Raw genomic sequence first — 20605 nt, 5'->3', positions numbered from 1 at the left:
TTTCATAAAAATTGCAATAATATTCAATTTAAATATAATATGTTTCCTGAACTTACAAATACCAACAACCTAATCACAAATTATAAAATAACCTCTTATCCAGAAAATTAAAATGAATATTAACATTATAAAACCAAAATAAATTTTCTCTTCAATATAATTTTATATACAAACTAATATACACCAGTCAAACACTGAGTATCCCTTCTTGGGCAGGGACTAACAAGAAACTCTCTGTACATATAATAGCACAACTATACACAATTCTGAAACAAATTGTTTACTAGAAATGAGCTCATAGGTAATGTACATAAGCAGTATTTCACAAGGAAGCAAAATAGTAATTCCTATCTATACAACAATTTAACAGGCTACCTAGAAAATCAAGCGTCATAAGCTGGAATATCAACATGCTCTCAATTATACAGAGGACTTTGTCTTTGCAAATCTGTGCTCCCTTACTGAGAACAGTTTAACATATTCGACAGCTCTGCAACCTTGTATGAATTCAATATCCACTCATTATTATCCTTTACATGGACTGTTTCCCAGAGTAAATCAGAGCTTTTTGTGCTCATCTCCAACCCAAGTGAAAAAATTGGGATCTGAATTAGAAGCTGGTGTACATTGGATCTCAGATTTCAGCTCCAGCACTGCGTCCAAATATTCAAGATAATCCTCTGTCGCATCTACACCCTTGGTTAAACTTGGGGTTAGACCATTATCTGTATCTGTTGGCTGCAAACTTCCCTTTGAATTCAAACCATTACCTGTAATTGTTGGCGGCAAACTTTCCTTTGAATTCCGACCATTATCTGTATTTGTTGGCAGCAAACTTGCTTCAACCTCTGCTAAACTTCCCTTTGAATTTAGACCATTGTCAAAATTTGGTGGTGGCACTGTTATGGGGAAATTGAGCTTGGCTTTGGCGCCTCTGATCTTAAAAGCTTCTCGATCATAAGCCCTAGCTGCATCCTCAGAAGTACTAAATGTGCCGAGCCAAACCCTCATTCCCTTAACTGGGTCTCTAATCTCTGCAGCCCATTTTCCCCATGGACGTTTTCTTATGCCTCTGTATTCATGCTGATTACTACACTTCTTCTTATTTACCCCCCTCAGAATTCTCACTTCATCGCCAATGCTTCCATTGGGATATGACACATTGTCCAAATTGGCCCACAAATCCTTAACATTGGCTCTACTTTTATGAAAAGAGGAGGGCGGTTTCATCTGAGATATAATAGCTTCTTCACTCATTTTAGCACACCAGGTGAAAATGCTTTGACAAAATAGGGAAGGCTTGGTTTTATAGCCATTTGCTCATTTAGCGGATAAGCACAAGACTTGTGACGTGGATTTACAAGTTGCGTCCTCGTTAGAGATAAAGATATGTTCAAAGCTCGGTACAATGAATTTAAATAGAGCTCACCAGGTAAAGCCCAAATTTCCAAGCCTGAAAAGTGCCGATTCAATCCGCAGAGCTTGTAGTGCATTCCTGACAGGGAAATTGCCTAACCGACATTCTATTTAATGCACATCATTCAAAGTTTCAAAGTTTTCAAACTACTTATTCAGTGACTGCGGTTTCTGAAACTAATTGCCCACGGAACCACCCGGTATAAGGATAGGATAGGATAGAATAAAATTCTTTTAGTAAGGTTTTATGGAGGGGTTTTCTCAAAATAATAGTGCAATTTAATTCTCTTAAATTTAAGGAAGGCTAGTATGGTATTCTTGTGAATAAAATATTAATTAATTAATATCATTTTTTTGTTGGTTTAGTGGTGGAGAATTTGTATTCCTGAAAGAGAGAGCACAGTTTCAAATCCCACAAGGGGTAAGAGATGTACGATGTATGTCTCGTTGAGGGATGCGTCTATTCTTGCTCCAAAACGACAATACGGATTGACTAACACGCATGTTAGTCGCGTGTTTTACACCATCGATTTTGCAATAAACGGCTGTGATTGACTAACACGTCACTATCACGTTGTACAAAAGGTTTGTTTTGGAGCCAGAATATCTTCAGCCCTTGTTGAGTGGGTGCCTCAGAGGAGTACAAGGTAGTCCTATATTGTTGTAATCTGATTTCTAACCCCAACCTAAAGATAGGGGCCTAGAGAATCTTTATTAAATAAATCTTGAAAATAAATTGTTATTAAACTATGATCTATATTTAACATTAACACAATTAAATTTGGAAGTATTCATGGTAATTATGTTTTTATAGATTAACATTGAGTTGAATTCACAAGTATTTAAGTTAAATTTAGAAGTATTTATAACACTCGTCCAATATTATAGATTGTGAAAAATAACATGTTTGAAGAGTTAATTAAATGGACAAGTTCCTTTCATATATATTGTATAGGGGTGTCCATGCACTTTGAAGTGTTAGAGTATTCGGGTATTTACTTGATTAATTAAACATTATTTGTTTAATTATTTAAGTTCCCTTTATCTATTTTACACTTAAGCTAACTTTAGGTGCATATAATTAATTATTTTAATTAATTATTATGTGCAAACCTAGGTTTTCCCTTTTAGGGTTTCTTGACCTATTAAAGGTTGAGTTCTTTCTTTTCATTGTATGAAGAAGGATTATTATTGACAATACATTTTGGAGATTATTGAGCTCTCATCTTTTGGAGCATATTTTTTCTGTGTATTCTTTCCTTCTATGATTTGCTTCCTTGCTTCTCTTTGTAATAGATTTTTCAGCTTGCAGAGATTATTTGGGCTCCTGTGGTGTTGTATTTTCTCAACTCCTATATGGTATCAGAGCTTCAAATCTGCAGCTACCTATTCTTGTTTTGAGATTTTTGGCTTTGGAAGCAGATTTGGGGTTTTAGGAAATTTTTTATGTACCTAGGGTTTGATATTTTTTTTCTGAGCACTTTGGGCCTAAACGGACCTCACCATCGTGCTCAGAAGGCCCGAAAACCCCTATGGTCATATAAAATTCGACCTATTTTGGTTCATGAGCCTTTGGGAGCTTTTTTTTCTTAGATCCAAGTTGTACGGTCCTGGCACGCGAATCGAAATTTAAAAAAAAAATTGGCCTTTTTACGACATGTATGCCGAAATTTGCTTTAAAAAAAAAGGGTTTTTATTTTTTATTTTTTTTAAAAGAAAAAATTGCAAAGTTTTGGGGGGTTCCCACGATACACAGGGTACCGTGGGGCCCCTGCAGGTGTCAGTACAGTGCCTGCCGCTAGCCGCCCTCGGGCCCCACGTCGCCTTTCTTTAGACTCTGTGGCAGCGTCTTCCTACCGGCAACCGACTCCCCGGCCCCCGCCGGCTCCTCGGACCGCCGCCTGCCGTCGCCCTCTGGCCCGCTGCCCAAGCGGCCCCACTCCACCCGATTGCGTCACCGCCGCGCCGCCCAACGGCTCTGCTCTGCATGCGAGCGCCACTCCGCCCGGGTTGCCACCAGAGCTCCTCTCCGCCACCGGAGAACCACCCGGCTGCCACCGAAGCGCCGCTCCCTGGCCACCTCCGCCCAAACAAGCCACCAGACTCCCTTTTTTGGCTTTTTCAGGGGGGTTTGGTTTTTTGGCTCTATCTTGGGCATACGGAGTCGTTTTTTCAAAAACGAATAGGCATCGGAAAGCTAGTTCCGAGGCCGACCTCATGGTGTTGGTATATTTTTTCCAATTTTTCTATTTGACTATGTTTTTTTCCAGTCAAAGTGAGGTCTAGTTTTTGCACTCCAGGAGCCATAGAATGAGCATCCGACCTCTGTTTTTTGAAAATTTTATATTTTTGGAAAGCATGTGCTGTGTACTTTCTAGCCATCTAAGTTTTATTTCTAGATTCTACTCCATGCATATTTTATTCAATTTTTTGTTTTTCAACACTTTGGTGGATATCGTGGTTGTTTCAGGTCCTGGGATCTCTTCTTTGAGTAGGGTGTCTCTATTTTGGTTCACGTTTCTATTTCCAGTCTTCTTATCATTGTAGCTTGTATCTATGCAAACACACTGAGATAAAGTGCCATCATGCATTGTTTACTTAGAATCTTGCATATCTTGTGTCTTGTTGTACATGCACTATTGATCAAGTGCCATGAGGGGGTTGATGTTTGCCTGTTGTTTGTCATCTTCCTTTGTCAAGTGAGTGTTCCTTCCACGACATTCACCTCATGATGATGTGTCTAAGCACCTTTGATGTTCTTGGTTCTTCGTCATGCAATTTTTTTTGGCTGTCCTTTTCAGTGTTCTTGTCCCTCTCCCACTTCCGCATTATGGGGAGGTTTATCCTGTTGGTTCTACTGCTTCCGTGGTTCGATTGATCAGCTCTTCAAACTTTGGTGTTTTCATGCCATCTGTATTTTCGATTTCAGTTGTTTGCCTTGTTTGCCTCCTGATTCGAGTAGTGTCATTTGAGGGCACTCATACAGATTACAGTCTTCTCTACCTGGTCATGTTCTATTTCAGTGGAGGTTCTTCAGATCAGCAATTATTCTTCGACAGAGTTTGCAGGTTTTTCATGCTTCAGTGATATTCTTTTCCATCTCTTTTTGGAGTAGAGTTTTGTTCCCACGTGGTTTTCTCTATTTCTCCAGTTCATAGAGATTTCATTGTATTTGGGTACCTGATCAGGCCTTGTTGTCGGGACCCATCTTTATTGTTTTCAGTAGCTGTTCTAGGTTTTAGCTTCTCCCTAAATCTATCTTAAGGGGGGGTGTTAGAGTATTCGGGTATTTACTTGATTAATTAAACATTATTTGTTTAATTATTTAAGTTCCCTTTATCTATTTTACACTTAAGCTAACTTTAGGTGCATATAATTAATTATTTTAATTAATTATTATGTGCAAACCTAGGTTTTCCCTTTTAGGGTTTCTTGATCTATTAAAGGTTGAGTTCTTTCTTTTCATTGTATGAAGAAGGATTATTATTGACAATACATTTTGGAGATTATTGAGCTCTCATCTTTTGGAGCATATATTTTCCTGTGTATTCTTTCTTTCTGTGATTTGCTTCCTTGCTTCTCCTTGTAACGGGTTTTTCAGCTTGCAGAGATTATAGATTATGAAAAATAACATGTTTGAAGAGTTAATTAAATGGACAAGTTCCTTTCATATATATTGTATAGGGGTGTCCATGCACTTTGAAGTACGTGGAATGGACTCCAAATTCTTTAGATTGAATTCACACCTTTCACATTTGACACCTACATATGTGTTATTTCATTTTTTATCTTAGCTTTCTAAATGTGATATCATGATCTTATTTTTGTCTATTCATGTTCATATATGTCAAAAAGTTTTTTTTTTCAATAAGATAGTAAGGTATCAAGGGTTCTTTTAAGGGATAAGATTTTGTAGTTGTGTATCTTAATTTAATACCCTTTAAGTTTTCTAAAAGATATTTTGAGTTTTCATCTAAATTTTAATCTGACTTTATACCAAGAGCTTAGAGTTATTTTTTGGCTTTTTAGGTGGTAATAATGAACACAAGACAACTCATTATCCAAATACTAGTTCTTAAACTATCATTTTGAAGTGGTGATCAATATCCATGCAAGGAGTGTTGTTACAAAAAGAGGAGGGCGTTTTTAATTCAAGCATAATAGCTCATTCACCCATTTTAGTACACTAGGTGAAATTATTTTGACATAACAAGGAAGGCTTGACTTTATAGTCATTTTATCATTTAGTGGACAAGTGCAAGACTTGTGATGTGGATTTATAACTTGCATCCTCGTGAGAGGCAAAGATATGTTGAAAGAGGAATCAAATTTCTTGATGCAATGAATTTAAATCGCGTTCACTAAAGCAAAAAAATTCAAATGTGAAAAGTGAAAATTCAATCAAATTTCTTGATGCAATGAATTTAAATCACGTTCACTAAAGCAAAAAATGTCAAATGTGAAAAGTGAAAATTCAATCCATAGAGCTTGGAGTGAATTCCACCTTCCCCTATAATATTTCTCACTAGGAAATTCTAAAGCTATATAATGATTGTGGTTTTTGAAACTAATTACATATGGAACCACCTTGTGAGTGTGTGCATCTGTGTTGCTACTTAATCATGGACATAACAATCTCCATCTTTGGTTATGGAAAAAGGTCACACATTGCATTCATATTTAAAATTAACACAATTAAATTTAGAAGCATTCATGATATTTATGTTCTTGTGTATAATGGATATTATTTTTTGAAGAATTAACACATTTAAATTCACAAGTATTTATATTCAATATTTAAATATAGTTAAATTTAGAAGATTCTTAAATTCAATATTCTAATTTATGAAAATATAAATTTATCTTTGAACAATTAATTAGATTAAATTATTTTCTCTCAGATATATTGTATATTGTGTGTACATGCACTTTGAGCTATGTGGAATGCACTCTAAGCTCTTTATAGATCGAATATATAGCTTTTATGTTTGAAATTTTCTATTACTTTAGTGAACACATAAACTATATTTTATTTTCATTTTTGTATCTTGTCTATCCAAACATGAAATGTGTTGAAAATCCAAGGTGAAAGTATTGTTATAGGAACTTCAAATAGTGTGTGTAAATTTGAAAGTAGATTACTTATCAAATATTACCCACAGTGAGACTATATGATTGCACTAATCAACATTAGTATAAAGAATAAAGCACCATAGAAGACATAGAATTTACGTGGAGAAAATTCTTCAAGAGAAAACTCCACACCCAAAGAGATCCAAAGCTTGTATTAATCCTTCAAATGAGTTTATATCAATACAACTCTCTTAGAATTCCATAAGCACTTTGTTATTTCAACAACCTACAAAACAACATATTCATCTACTAACCAAGGTTGCCAATTTATAGATGAATTGGAATGAGAATATGATGATGGTATCTCAAAACAAGTGGCAACAAAACCACTTGTAGAAACCATATGCCCACCTCTTCATGTGCAACCTATAAACTTAGTAAAAATAGTTAAATGTTCACATAGGTGTCATATCCCATACCTAATAGGAAAATTGTAACTCCCAAGACATCTTACACCTCATTACTCCTAACAGCTAACATGGACAACCTAGCACCCCAACATGCAAGAACATGAAATCAACATGCAATGGGGCGACTCTTCATCTCACATTTGGATGCCCAAGTGGAGAAATTTGTATTTAAACTTTGTCGCCACCATTTATGATCGGATGTTTCCTTTATGAAAGAAATTATAATATGTCATAGAATAATTTTATATTAAATATTTGTCCAACATGTCTTTAGGCATCCAAGTATACCTTTCAAGGATCACAAAGATACATGAAAATGAATTAGGATTGCAAGGTTAATGTCACCTTATCCTAACATCCTCCCACTTGAAATTAAACATTGTATTGCATCCATAAGTAAACATAAATAACAATAATTGTGCAATAATCAAGATCCATGGCCTTCCTTCACCAAAAGAACTTATTTATGGTTACCAACTTCATAAGAGAATCTACAACATTATCTAAATTGTCAACTTTCTCTAGCAATATGTTAACATTCTCAGCCATTTCTTATCCAAAGTGATACTTAACATCAATATGCCTAGTATGAGCAAGACACATAGTATTTTTACCCAAACATATGGCATTTTTCTTGTCACTATTGATCCTTATAATTCTGAAATCAAAACATGTAAACACGTGTACCAAGTATCTATAATAATACCACCTCCTTAGATGCATGCATATTAAAACATAATAGTTGGAAGAAAATGGTTAGATTATAGAAGATTCTCCAATCATTTGGAGGACTCACTGGGAGGAAATATGAATAGAGTGAGGATGAGGATAAGAAAACACCCTCAAGAGGATAGGTAGGTTTGGGAGAATATGAGTGTGTTCTTGAAAAGGATGGAAGTATACATGGTGACGTATGGAGATGGAAAATGGATAGGTGATGAGAAAAGGAAGGAATAAGAGAAGAAAATAGAGGGGTAGATGAAATATGTCATTATGATGCATTCAATTGAGCACTCTTTATTTGATATAGCACTATATGTTATGCACCAAGTTATAAGGAACTATAGTGATAATGTGTTCTATTCATAGAAAAAGATGACTCGAGAGCAACTACATGTTATTTAGCATCATGATATGAAGGACCATGATATCGATGTGGTAAGTAAGTTACAAATATCAATACAAATGCAAGACAAATGATAATGCACACAAAAAAGTAAGAAATCATGTGTAAAATGATTCAAATACAAACATGATGCTACCCAAGTCTAATTGAAAATTCAAGATGATTGGCAATTGAGTGGCGTGTTGTTGATGTGGGAATGATATATTCCAAAATAACACAAGTTGTTTCTGGTGACATGCTAGAAGTTGGCAAACCTATTAAAGAGGACAAAGCTATGTTAGTAAATGAAAAAGAGATGTCATTAGAGGAGTCCCAAAATATTTTTGAGAAGGTTGGACTAGGCGAATTTGATCAAGGGGGAATGATAAAGAATTAGATGTTGATCTCCAAATTAAAAACAACTATATGAAGACTAAGGGGGGACATATCTTAGAATTTAATAGGCCTAAAGAGTTGTTGGAAGATTGGGAAGAAGGAGAAATTATTCTAAATAATTTACAAGATGAGATTAAGACTCTCATTATAGGGGTAAAGGAGATTCAAATCCCCTCAACATCCTAACGAACAAAAAAATATATTTGTAAGAATCTTTGGAATTGCTAGGATCTGGTATTATTGCTTCTTAAACTACTCCCAATAAATTAAAGGACTTGCAAGAATAAGATTGGACCCAAGTTAATGGAAGACAAAAAAGGAAGAAAAAAGCTTATGTTGGAGTAGAAAACAAACAAGGTGGACCCTCTCACATAGTACCTATGTTCGAGATATAGCTAGGGATGTTGCAATTGGAAGATAAAAGACACTAGATAGTCTCTCAGGGGCTAAAAACAAGAAGAAATAATCTTAGGAGGAGTGAGTTCCTCTTGTCAGTGTTAAGGTGGTATTGATTTCTCTTTTAGTAATCATGAAGATTTTGTTTTGGAATATTCAAGTGCTAAATAGTCCTTTCAAACAACAGTTATTGAAGAGTTATTTGATGGATTCTAAAGTGGACATCTTGCTAATTTAAGAAACTAAGATGAAAGAAGAAACTTTTGATAATATTGTTAAAAAAAATTGGTCTATTGCAAACTCTTTTCTTAGTGATGTCGATGGAGCCTTCAATGGTATTGCTAATCTGTGGAATCTTGCAAGGTTCAAGGGGATAAAAGGTTTTTATTGTAAGAATGACCTTATGGTGTTAATGGAAGATCCCATTACCTTGGAAAGATGGAACCTTATTAATATTTGTCCCTAATATTTGTATTTCTAGAGCTAGGTTGTGGGATTCTTTGGCTACAAGGTTGTTGGGTATACAAAATGATTGTTGTATACTTGGAGGAAATTTTAATTCCCTAATGTTTCCCTCTAAACAGTTAGGATGTTTGGAGGATTTCACTGATAGCATGACACATTTTGTTGATTTTATTTCCTCTATTGGCATAATTGATATTGATTTGCTAGGGTGTCATTTTACTTGGTCCAATAGAAAACAAGGGAGATCATTTAATTCATTGTAAAACTGGATAGATTCCTGATATCAAGTAATTGGGATATTATGGCTAAGCTATCCTTATTGGCTCTTCTGGCTCAGATCATAATGCTCTTCTTGTTTGCTAGGAAGACAATGCTATGAAACGCCTTTTTCCTTTTAGGAATGAAATTATGTGGACCTTTTGCCCAAAGTTTAGAGGTTTAGTTGAAAATTGGTGGAATATGTCTTGTAATGGTACCCCTATTTATTATTTAACTCAAAAATTAAAAAAGATAAAAGAGAAGTTTAAAGGGTGGAATAAGATTTTCTTTTAGTAACATCTTTCATAGAAACAAGTATATCTTTGCTAGTCTTAAAGATATACAAGCCAAAATGGAGGAAGGAGGAAATGATACTAATATTTACAACAAGGAAAGATAACTATGTTCACACTGGTCTATGCATACGACTAAAATTGGGGGAAATCATAATGTAATAGATTATTAAGAAATCACTAACTTAATCTATCACTAATCCAATCGTAACACAATAAAAGTATACAAATGAATTCAACAATCAAATGAACAAATCAAATCAATAAATAAAACTCCATGTCAAATGCAAGCATGCCACTTCTATTGCTCTTCTCCTCCTCGATGCATGAGATGCTAGTGGCTCTTAGAGTCCCATGGTACCTACAAAATGTAAGCACAAGAATTCAAAGGATGTGGTTATTGATATCAGGAAATTGATGTTGATTTTATAGATTTTTTGGATTTGAATTGATGGTTGAGATTGATTTGACAACAAAGTTGATCAAAAGTTGAGAATTCATGAGACAAGTTGGTTGGAGATGATTACTTAATTTGACTGAATTTGATTGACTCAATAACTGATTTGATTGAATAGTTCAGATAATTGATCAATTTTTTAGAAAAATGTGATTTCAAAAAGAGTGGGCTGACTAGCTAGTTAGAAAAAGGTGATTTGTTGGTGTAAATAATTATTCATGTTGGATATTATTATACCTTACTTAAGTTTACTTAAAAATAATGCATTTTATAGTAGTTTGGGTATGAGACACTTGGGTGTTTGTGCCACATTAGGATAGTGTGTGTAGGAGAATTTCCACCTTTTTGTGGTCTTATTTTGTTGTTACATTCCACCTTCAGTGGGTGATCCACCTCATGTGGAATATTTAATCATTTCTCCTACCTACCCTTATTTCTTATTGAGCCACATGTCATGTTTGTGTGCTCACATATCCATATAGCCTTGCCTATATAAGCAGGCTCATATTCATTGTATGTAATTTTTGATGATCCAGTTGATCAGTATTTTCATCTTGATAGAATACAGTTTATTCCTATCATCTATTGTGTCTCTCTATTGTACTTTTCATTGAGCTTTTGATCTTGGCAAAATCTCACATGGTATAAAAGCAAGTTGAGCATCTTTGATTAGTCATTTTTGAAGGCTTCAATTTTCAGATATGGGGTGTTGCTCTTTTTTGGTACGTCTTACGATGATTTGGACATCATGATTGAGTCCAGGAGGTCGTTTCCATGAATTTTGAGTATAAACTCGGCCTATTTTGGTGAAAATTGGATTTTGCGTGAGGGAGAAACTTTTTGCCTATTTCGGTATGACACAAATAAATAAAAAAATCTGCGGATTAAATATATTTTCATTTTATAATTAAAAAAAAAAAATTGCAGTTTTTTTGTTATTGTAAAATTTTATTTAAAAATAAAAAATCTAAAAGTTTTTTTGGGGGTCCGCAGACCCCCCCCCCCCCATACTCTGTCTCGCCTATGTCATTTTGCAGGGCCTGCAACCCCGTCGTCGTTCGTGGTCTGCACCGCCATCCGTGGTCTTCATTTCGGCCGCTTGTCCTTCCAACCGCTGCCAACTGTACCTGCACCGGCTCACGACTCCCGGCGACGGCAACCTCCCCGTCCACCGAGTTACTTCCGGCACCACTGGCGGCCCAACCCTGTTCGCTGCTCTGACCCTTGCTTTGACCGCCATTGACTCCACCTCCCTCCCAGCCTCTTAGCACTTCACAGCAGTTGGTGAATTTTCTTCTGCAGTCTCCTCTCCGGCCACCCACGTTGCCCCCACCTCGACCGCCATGTAAGCTATGCGTCATATGCCATATCAACATTTCTGTACAGTACGGATTCATTTGCAACTTGACACGTCGACATGTTCATATGGTATGAACGTCGTGCAGGGGTGGAGGTGAAGTTTTTTTTTCGACCAGACGCGCGTCAAATTTAAGCCCGTCATTTGCTGACATCAGCACCATGTCAGCAATATTTTGAAATTTTTTTAACCCTCTCATTGGGCTTTTTGATTTCGTAGTCCAACTTTGGAAGACCATATCTTGCTCATTTTTGCTCCTTTTTTGGTGCAATTGTTTTTGAAATGGGCTAGAATTTTGTACTCTTCACACTGGTGGAGGAATTTCCTGATTTTGATGGATGGATTTTTCAGAATTTGCAGATTCTCATGATTGTACCTATCTAATCCTCGATTTTGCAACTTCAGAGGCTTCGTTTGGGGTCATACAACCTCCTTTTGAGGTTTCATTTTTTTGGAAAGTGCATAATTTTTTATCTACTTTCATAATCTGCCATTAGTTTGCAGTGATTTTGAGTAGAAATTATACTTTTGGTATTTGGTCATTTTTGGCCTCTTTGGTACTTGTATTTCGCTTGGATCTCAGATTAGATCACTTGCAGTATTTGTTGGAGTCTCTTATAGCCTATTTGAGACAGTTGTAAGATTGAAATCAAAAGTCCTTGCCTTGTTTTGCAAGTGGCCCATTGTATACACACTAAGTATAGAGTGGCAAATCACCCTTTTTTTTTTGGGGGGGGGGGGGTGTGTTTCTTGATTGAGTAATTTGGGGGGTGTCTTATGTGATTTTGCCTCTCTTTATCTTGTGTTTTTTCATTTTGGTGCTATGGGTTCTCCTAAATTTCCACTTTTAACTCCTCATAATTATGCTTCATGGAAGATTAAAGCATGGAAGTAAACTAATGCAAAAATGACTCATTCATTATGTAAATGGAACTATAACAACACCACCTAATCTTAAGGCTGATCCTAATGCTCAAATTGAATGGATCACTACAAATGCTATGGCACTTGGAACTCTTAGAAAGTATGTATCAGATGACCTCATTTTTCACATTGATAAGTGTACTACAATTAAAGAGGCTTGGGATATTTATGAGAAATTGTATGGTCAAGTTGATGAGATTAAGGGATACAATCTTGATAGTGAACTCACAACTTTGGATCCCAAGGATTTTGATACAATCCAAGATTATGTCACAAAAGCAAATGAGCTAAGAGCAAAGGTAAAGGATTGTGGAATTGACAAAAAGGATGCTCAATTGGTTTATAACTTGTTGGAGAAGCTTCCTTCAGGGTATGGAGCCTTTGTATCTATCTTTCACACCCATAGGTTAGCTCAAGGTTCCTCATACACTTCTCCCTCATTTGATTCATTCACGGAGATGTCGATACTTGAGCAATCTAAGTTGACCAAGATGGGGATTCTCAAATTTTCAAAGTGACAAGCTTTGGTGGTTGAGAATCAAAGCAATCAAGGAAAATGCAAGAACCAAAAGCAACCTAAGTCTAAACAAGATGGAGCACAATCCTCCTCTCCACAACAAGGTGATTCTACATCCTCACCTAAGAGGAAATCTTATAAGGACAAACTTTTTTGTGCATATTGCAAGAAGTCGGGACATGATGAACATCATTGTTACAAGAAGGATATTGATGAGTTGAATAATCTTCTTGAGAAGAACAAAATCAACCTACCTTCTAGAATGTCTACATCGGCTTCTTCTTCCAAGGAAAAGGATAAAAGAAAGGATCAATCTTTTGGGACAGATAAAGGAAAGGGACAAGCTCTTTGTGCTACTACAAGTCATGATTAAGGGAGATGGCTTCTAGATTCAGGGGCTTCTCATCATATGGCTTCTTCGTAGTCTATGTTATCTTCATTTGAGCCTTGCCACATGCCGCAAATTTTGATGGGCAATCATACATACATGGATGTGATTGGGAAATGATCTATTGCCATTGGGGATAACTCCTTCAATGATGTGTTGTGTGTACCCCACTTGACAAACAATCTTCTTTCCATCTATCAAATCACACATGGGGCAACTAAGAAAACTATGGAGTTCACACCTGATTCAGTTATCATTAGAGACTTGGAGAATGGAGCTATCATTGCGACTGGGGTGGTTGATCATGCATCTCGTTTGTACTATTTTTCACATTTTGGTCCTATTGATGAGGTTGAATCTTCCTATGTTGATGATTCATATTTTGAGGAGAACTTTGGGTACTTGAACTTGGGTGTTCTCACATGTGACCCCATTCTTGAGCCTTGCATTTCATCTCCTCCTCTTGATATCACATCACCTATTGCACTTGATGATGCAGCTAGTGCGACAGTTTTGCCTTCTTGTGATTCAGTGCAGCAGGATATTACTTGTCTTCCAGGTTCAGTTGATTGGGATGACTACTTGACATACATTGCAGGTTTATTTGTGGAGTCCTACATTGTAGATTTGGGAGACATTTTTGATGACATTCATCTTCTCTTCGATGAAGATGATCCTTCTTTGATTGTTGCGAGGGAACACTCTGAACCTCTTGTGCATTCTCTACATGATCATTTTTTTGAGGTTGACATGATTGTGGATACTTTTGTACAACAGTTGGAGGAGGAATCTTTATTCTTCAAGGAGACATGTGAGACTTTGGATATTGTTCTACATTCTTTTCCATTATATCTTCGAGTGCCTTTTTCAACAGTGTGGAGCAATTTACCACCTTTGGAGGGGGTTTCCTTCAACATCGACATGGGGACACTTGAGCAGTTTTCAGAGATTCCATTCATCATGGATTTTTTTCGTACATCTTCCCTTCATGATTGGGGAGACTCCATGGATACACCTTTGTTTTTGTTTCTTCCTAAGGGGAGGAAAGATGTTTGACATTTGCGGAGCAGTTTCTTCATTCATCATCGAGCTTCTATCATTGGTGATGATTCTACATTGAGGGGGGGCTATCTAGTCTCTCTTCTTTTTCTCTCATATGAGGGGGACTTTTTCCTCACATGGGGTTTTGTCCTTCTCCTTCTTCTATGAGAGTTATCTTGTATAGTTTTCATCTCTCTTTTGGGGGAGGGTTTTTTTCCCATTGGGTTTTTCTCTCTTTCCCCACTTTGTGAGAGATTTCATTGCATTGGTTTGCATGCATTTGCATTTGTACATGGGTACCTAACATGGCCTTGTAGCCAGGACCCATCTTGCATTGCTTAGTTGCATTGTAGACTTAAGTGCATTCCCCTAAGTTGCACTTAAGGGGGGGTGTTGGTGTAAATAATTATTCATGTTGGATATTATTACACCTTACTTAAGTTTAATTAGGATAATGCATTTTATAGTAGTTTGGGTATGAGACACTTGGGTGTTTGTGCCACATTGGGATAGTGTGTGTAGGAGAATTTCCACCTTTTATGGTCTTATTTTGTTGCTACATTCCACCTTCAGTGGGTGATCCACCTCATGTGGAATATTTTATTATTTCTCCTACCTACCACACCTATTTCCTACCTACCCATGTTTCTTATTGAGCCACATGTCATATTTGTGTGCTCACATATCCATATAGCCTTGCCTATATAAGAAGGCTCATATTCATTGTATGTAATTTTTGATGATCCTGTTGATCAATATTTTCATCTTGATAGAATATAGTTTAGTCCTATCATCTATTTTGTCTCTCTATTGTACTTTTCATTGAGCTCTTGATCTTGGCAAAATCTCACATGATTGATGACTCACTAGTGGGAATTAAGAGTCAGTGACAATTACTCATTTTCAACATGTGCTATAGGAAATTGAGATGAAATTAAATTTGGAGGAAATTTTCATTTTCAAAAATGTGAAATGAAATTGGAATAAGAGGGAAATGAAATTAATCTGAATTTGGAGGGAAATGAAATGAGACAAATTAGATTAAATAGATAAAAATATTTATTTAATTTGAGAAGACATTGTTAGTTAATTAAATAATTTAGGATAATTATTTAACTATGGAAACATAATAGAAATTGATTTAATTAAGTAATAAAGACAATTTAATTAAAGTAAATAATTGAGATTAATTAAATGATAAAATTATTTAATTAATATTAGAAGGGAAATGATTAAAGATTAATTGATTGTTAATTAGAGGGAAATTTGAATTATGAATTTAAAATGGAGGAATAATGTTAATTTAGAAGAACGAGGTAAATTAATTAAATAATTAAAATTATTTAATTAATAAAGGAGAATAATTAGTAAAATTAGCGTTTGTGGGCGCGAGACAATTTTAGGTGTCTACAGTCTAAATTAATAAAGAGGAGAAAGTAATCTGGAAACAAAAATCAAGAATCCAGTGGCCAACAAAAGGAGACATAAATATTAAGTCTACTGTGAAACATTGAAGTAGAAATAGAATAAGGAGATTAGTGAAAGAAGATGGAACTATGTTGAGTGAGGAAAAATAGATTGTTAATGTTATGTTTCATTCTTCTCTAATTTTCAAAAAAAAAATCAAATTTTGAAGTTCCAAAAATGGAGGAGTTACTTGAAGTTATTCTTAAGGTTATAACTAATCAGGACCTTAAAGACCTAGTGAAACCTATTTTCCTTTAGGGGGTGAAAATGTTGTTTTCTCATTTGGTGCTTTTCAAGCTCGAGGGCTTAATGGATTTCCCCTTTCTTTTATCCAAGGCTTCTAGAATATTGCTTCCTTATGTCTCCTAAGTGTTGCCAAATATTGTTTTTAGATTGAGTCATTTTCTAAATCACATAAATTCTACTTCCACAACCCTTGTCCCTAAAAAAGAAGATGCTTCCACTATGCAAGAGTATTGTCCTATAAGCTTATGTAACACAATGTAGAATATTTCTCTAAGATTATAGTGAACAGATTGAAAGATGTTCTCAATAACATTATAATAGATAACCAATAAGGTTTAGTTAAAGGAAGACATATTTTGGATGTTGCCTTGACCACTCATGAAATCATTCTCTATGAAATTAAGTAAAAGATTGGGGATGGTGTTAAAATTAGATATTTAAGAAGCTTATGATAAGGTGTTATGGTATTTCCTCTTGGTTGTGTTGCACAAATGTGGGTTTAAAGGGATATTCCTTAAGTTGATAACTATCTATGTTACCACTCTCAATTCTTCAGTTTTGACTAATGGAGTCCCTAGGGGATTTTTTTCTTGTGGTCGTGGGTTAAGACAGGGTGATCCCCTTTCCCCCTATCTATTTATCATTGTGGTTAAAGTCCTTGGGAGAAATATTCAAAAGAAGCTAGATCATAGTGATAAACCTATAAGGCACTGAGAGGGGGGGTGAACCAGTGCAAGCAAAAACAATATGAATCTGATCACCAACTTAAACAACTTAAAACTTAACAAGCATAAGAGGAATATCACCACATAAGCTAATGCCCAATAAAATAAATTCCATATAATGCAAGAGATTTATACGTGGAAACCCAAAAGGGAAAAACCACGATGGGAGTTAATACCCACAAGATTCACTATCTACAGAATAGAAATCTTGACTGGTTAAGGTCTTACAAATATGCCCTGTTAGGAGAAGACCTGGTTAGGAGTCACTCAGTTAAGGGATTTAATATGATGAGACCTGTTAGGAGCTTTGACCTGTTAGGATCAACCTTGCAAGAGGATTTAAGACTCTGATATAGAGCTACCCTATTAGGGGATTTACAAATTAAGCCCTGTCAAGACCTACCCGGTTAAGGGATTTTGCTGTTGTAACTATTAGAATAACAACAGTTCAAATGATCTTCATGTAAAACCTCGGTGTCTGATAAGATTCACTTTAGATCCTCAAAACTTCAACAACACATCAATACAAAGCTTCATTAATCACCACACAATCAAAATCTCAATATTCGCCTTTGATCTCATCAACATACGCATGTCTATCTCATAACTCATCACATTTTTTATAGACATCAACTTAGTCGGCAACAACCTTGGAACAATTTCCTAGGTTCAATGAATCTAGACAAACTAACATTGCACGCCAAACTTATGTTGGCCATCGACATAACAAACTAAAAATAAAATAAAACTTGTGTTGGTTTACCGATTTAAGTGACTTTATCACTACCGGTTAAGTGTTCATCAAAATGCCTGCTCTGTACATCAAATTTCGCTTGTCTAGTTGAATATGCCAATGCGGTCATGAAGATAGCTCCAAATACCTTTCTCCATCATTTCTTTAAAACCACATCATCCAACTCTCATCAATCGCCTGTACCGGTTGCATGAATGCAACTCTGTTCCTGTTTACTGGTTGAAGACCTATTTGTCAGTGCACTGGTCAATTGTCTTCTGTACCGGTTATACCTTACCAATTGGCTTCCAAGACTTATATGAAACATTTTTGCCATCAATGACAATACAAGACTTAGTCATCAAACATGAATCTCAATCTCTTCATCACATTCACCAATCAATCCTTTACCAGTTCAGTCAAATGCCAACATTCTCCCCCGTTGGCATTGATGGCAACACTTAGGAAATTTTTTGTCAACTAAGTGTGCAAAAACAAAAATTAACTTCATGACATATACTCCCCCTTAGCAATTACATGCTATTACAAAAATTTAAACCATTACAAGACTCATACTACTACTCCCCATTATAATTACAACAAAACTTTGACCGACTCTTCAACTATTACTCCCCCTTTGACAACAATGCTAAACAAAGAAGTAAAAACTTGAAAGATAAATACATGTGATATCAAAATGTGCATCAAAATTGCATTAGCATATAAGAATGTCTTTACAATGCAATCTTAGAAAAAACATCACTAAAATGAGATTTCAATTGCTTCACATCATTATGCCAGGTCTCCAAAATAGTGTCGGTTATCTCCACATGTGTCCTGACCTGCCCAACAAACTCCTCCATGGAATCTATGGTACTCATCTCCGGTTTTGCAAGGATGGCTTCATATTCTCTATAGGCTCTCTGCAAGATTTCTACCTTCAATATCAATTGTGTCTGTAATTCCTGCAATGATATGATCCTCTTAACCTATTCATTTTTATAAGCTTTCAGCTTATGTTGAAGTTCTATAAACGATCTTTCAAAATTGATAGCAGAGTCATTAAGAGGCTTGAATGACTCACTAAGAACTTCAAGTTCTTGCTCAGCTTCCTCCTCCTCCTTCAAATCAGCAAAAAACAATGAAAATTTAAAAACAATTGAGAGGATTTTACCTTCGGTTTCAAGTGCCTCTTTCAAATAGTCCTTATTGATAGTAAGAGCAACTTTCCCTTTATCAATTTCAGTCATTAAGTGATTTGTTCTCTTTTTCTTGTAATCTTTCTCAACATTGACATAAGTTGCATCCTCAAAAGATTTCATCTGTTCTTCGGCATCACTAACAAGTTGACCAAGCTTGTCAATAGGAGTAACAAAATTATCAGTATTAGTCTCCGGTAGGAGACTTGACAAAATCTCAACAACATTCTTTATTGTCAAAGCCTCCTTATATTGTTCTTTTATTCTCTTCTTCTTGGCTCGAGATTGCATGGTAGTCGCAATCTCCATCAACTGGGTTGAGCTTAAATTTTCCATGTCTAGTGGTCCTTTGATGCTTATAGCATCATCATCATCTTCATATACAATTTTATTTTTGGAATCAAGTGACAAAGATGTCACTTTAGGTTTAGTTTTCTCTGACTTCTTCTCCTTTGTTTCCTCTTTATCTTCAGTTTTCTCCTCTTCCTCTTCCTTTTCTTTTTCTTTTGTCTTCTTCTATGCATCTCCAGGCTTATCTTTTGTCACTTCTTCTTTCTCTTCACTTTCCTTATCCTTTTCAGTTTCCTGTACCGGTGGAGGTTGTGTATCAACAATTTGAGTTACTACCAGTGGCTCCTCATCCTTCTTTTCTTCTTCATCTTTCTTTTCTTCATGTCCTTGTTCTTTATCATATTTATGAAACATTTGAACATCAACATCTTATATATCTACATTGTCGATAGCATCAACATCATCATTATTATCGGTATCTTCATCATCAGGGATAATCATAGGTTCAGTTTGTGTGTTAACCAGTTGATCTCCCATCACTATTTCATCAGGCTCAAAATTAGTTATCTTGACTCCTTTAGGAAGATCTTCAACCTTAAACCTCGTTGGTTCATCTTCCTTAACTTCTTCCTCTTCATTCGGAATTAGAACCAGTACCTTCTTCAAAATTTGTTTAGTCTCCTCATGGACTGATTGGGTCTCACCAATTAACATTCTTGTTAACCTTTTCTTCGACCTAAAAGATGACTATGCCTTAGCAAAAATTTCATCTAGCTCTTCCTTAGTAGCTTCAGGTTGCAAATTTTTCAGAAAATATTCAATGTATTCTCTATCTTGTTTCATGGCTGCCTACCATCTAGCATCAATTATATTATACAATGAATTTGGAATTTTCCCTTGTAATTCAATTAGGGCTTTACTAAATTTATTCATCATAAAAACTACTGCATCCTCTATCTGTCTTTGTTCATCCTCACTAAACTTATCATAGAGTTTCTTCTCACTAGTCAATAAACCATACTCTTTAATGTTTATTATTAAATTTTTAAGAGGTGTGAGCTTAGTTACCGGTTTCTTTGAAGATTTGAAAGTTGAAGTACCAACACCCTTAGACCTTTTGCCGCTAGCCCTTAGGGCTTTCTTTTCTCTATTAGTCTGTTCAAATGTTGCATACACAAGCTTTGCTCTTCTCTATTTGTTCTTTGTGTGCTCACAAGAATGCAATGTGACAAATAACATTCAAAAAGTTCCTTTTATTTGCCCATTATCTATCATATTAAATGCCATTACCGGTAAAACCCTAAAATATCTTCCAACATACTATCGGTTTTCATAACACGTCAAACCTATCGGTTTGATCATAAAATCACTTCTTAATATCATAATAC

At 35.6% G+C, this 20605-nt stretch overlaps 2 protein-coding genes across 2 annotated transcripts; both read right to left on the bottom strand.

Moving 5' to 3' along the window:
• Positions 1–220: 220 nt before the first annotated feature.
• On the bottom strand, positions 221–1469 carry LOC131031055 (ethylene-responsive transcription factor RAP2-3). Its single transcript, XM_057962071.2, has one exon. The coding sequence runs from the start codon at positions 1255–1257 to the stop codon at positions 559–561; it is 699 nt and encodes a 232-aa protein (XP_057818054.1). The 5' UTR covers positions 1258–1469; the 3' UTR covers positions 221–558.
• Positions 1470–3269: 1800 nt separating this feature from the next.
• Positions 3270–11690, bottom strand: LOC131031054 (glycine-rich protein DOT1-like). The gene is made up of 2 exons (XM_057962070.2): positions 11457–11690; positions 3270–3488 (listed from the first exon to the last, which is right to left on the bottom strand). The coding sequence occupies exons 1-2, from the start codon at positions 11688–11690 to the stop codon at positions 3270–3272; spliced, it is 453 nt and encodes a 150-aa protein (XP_057818053.2).
• Between the last annotated feature and the right edge of the window lie 8915 nt (positions 11691–20605).

Source organism: Cryptomeria japonica, chromosome 5 (genome assembly GCF_030272615.1).
Source record: "Cryptomeria japonica chromosome 5, Sugi_1.0, whole genome shotgun sequence".
In the NCBI taxonomy this organism is placed as follows: Eukaryota; Viridiplantae; Streptophyta; class Pinopsida; order Cupressales; family Cupressaceae; genus Cryptomeria; species Cryptomeria japonica.
The sequence above is the reverse complement of the archived record's forward strand: the minus strand, read 5'-3'. Positions and strand labels throughout refer to the sequence as shown.

Excerpts from the sequence above, each read along its gene's own strand:
- LOC131031055 (XM_057962071.2), bottom strand. The coding sequence starts at position 1,257 with ATGAGTGAAGAAGCTATTATATCTCAGATGAAACCGCCCTCCTCTTTT.
- LOC131031054 (XM_057962070.2), bottom strand. The coding sequence starts at position 11,690 with ATGACGCATAGCTTACATGGCGGTCGAGGTGGGGGCAACGTGGGTGGC. Across the intron at positions 3,489-11,456 it reads GGAGTCGTGAGCCGGTGCAG|GGAGCGGCGCTTCGGTGGCA; the intron begins GTACAGTTGGCA and ends GGAGGTGGCCAG.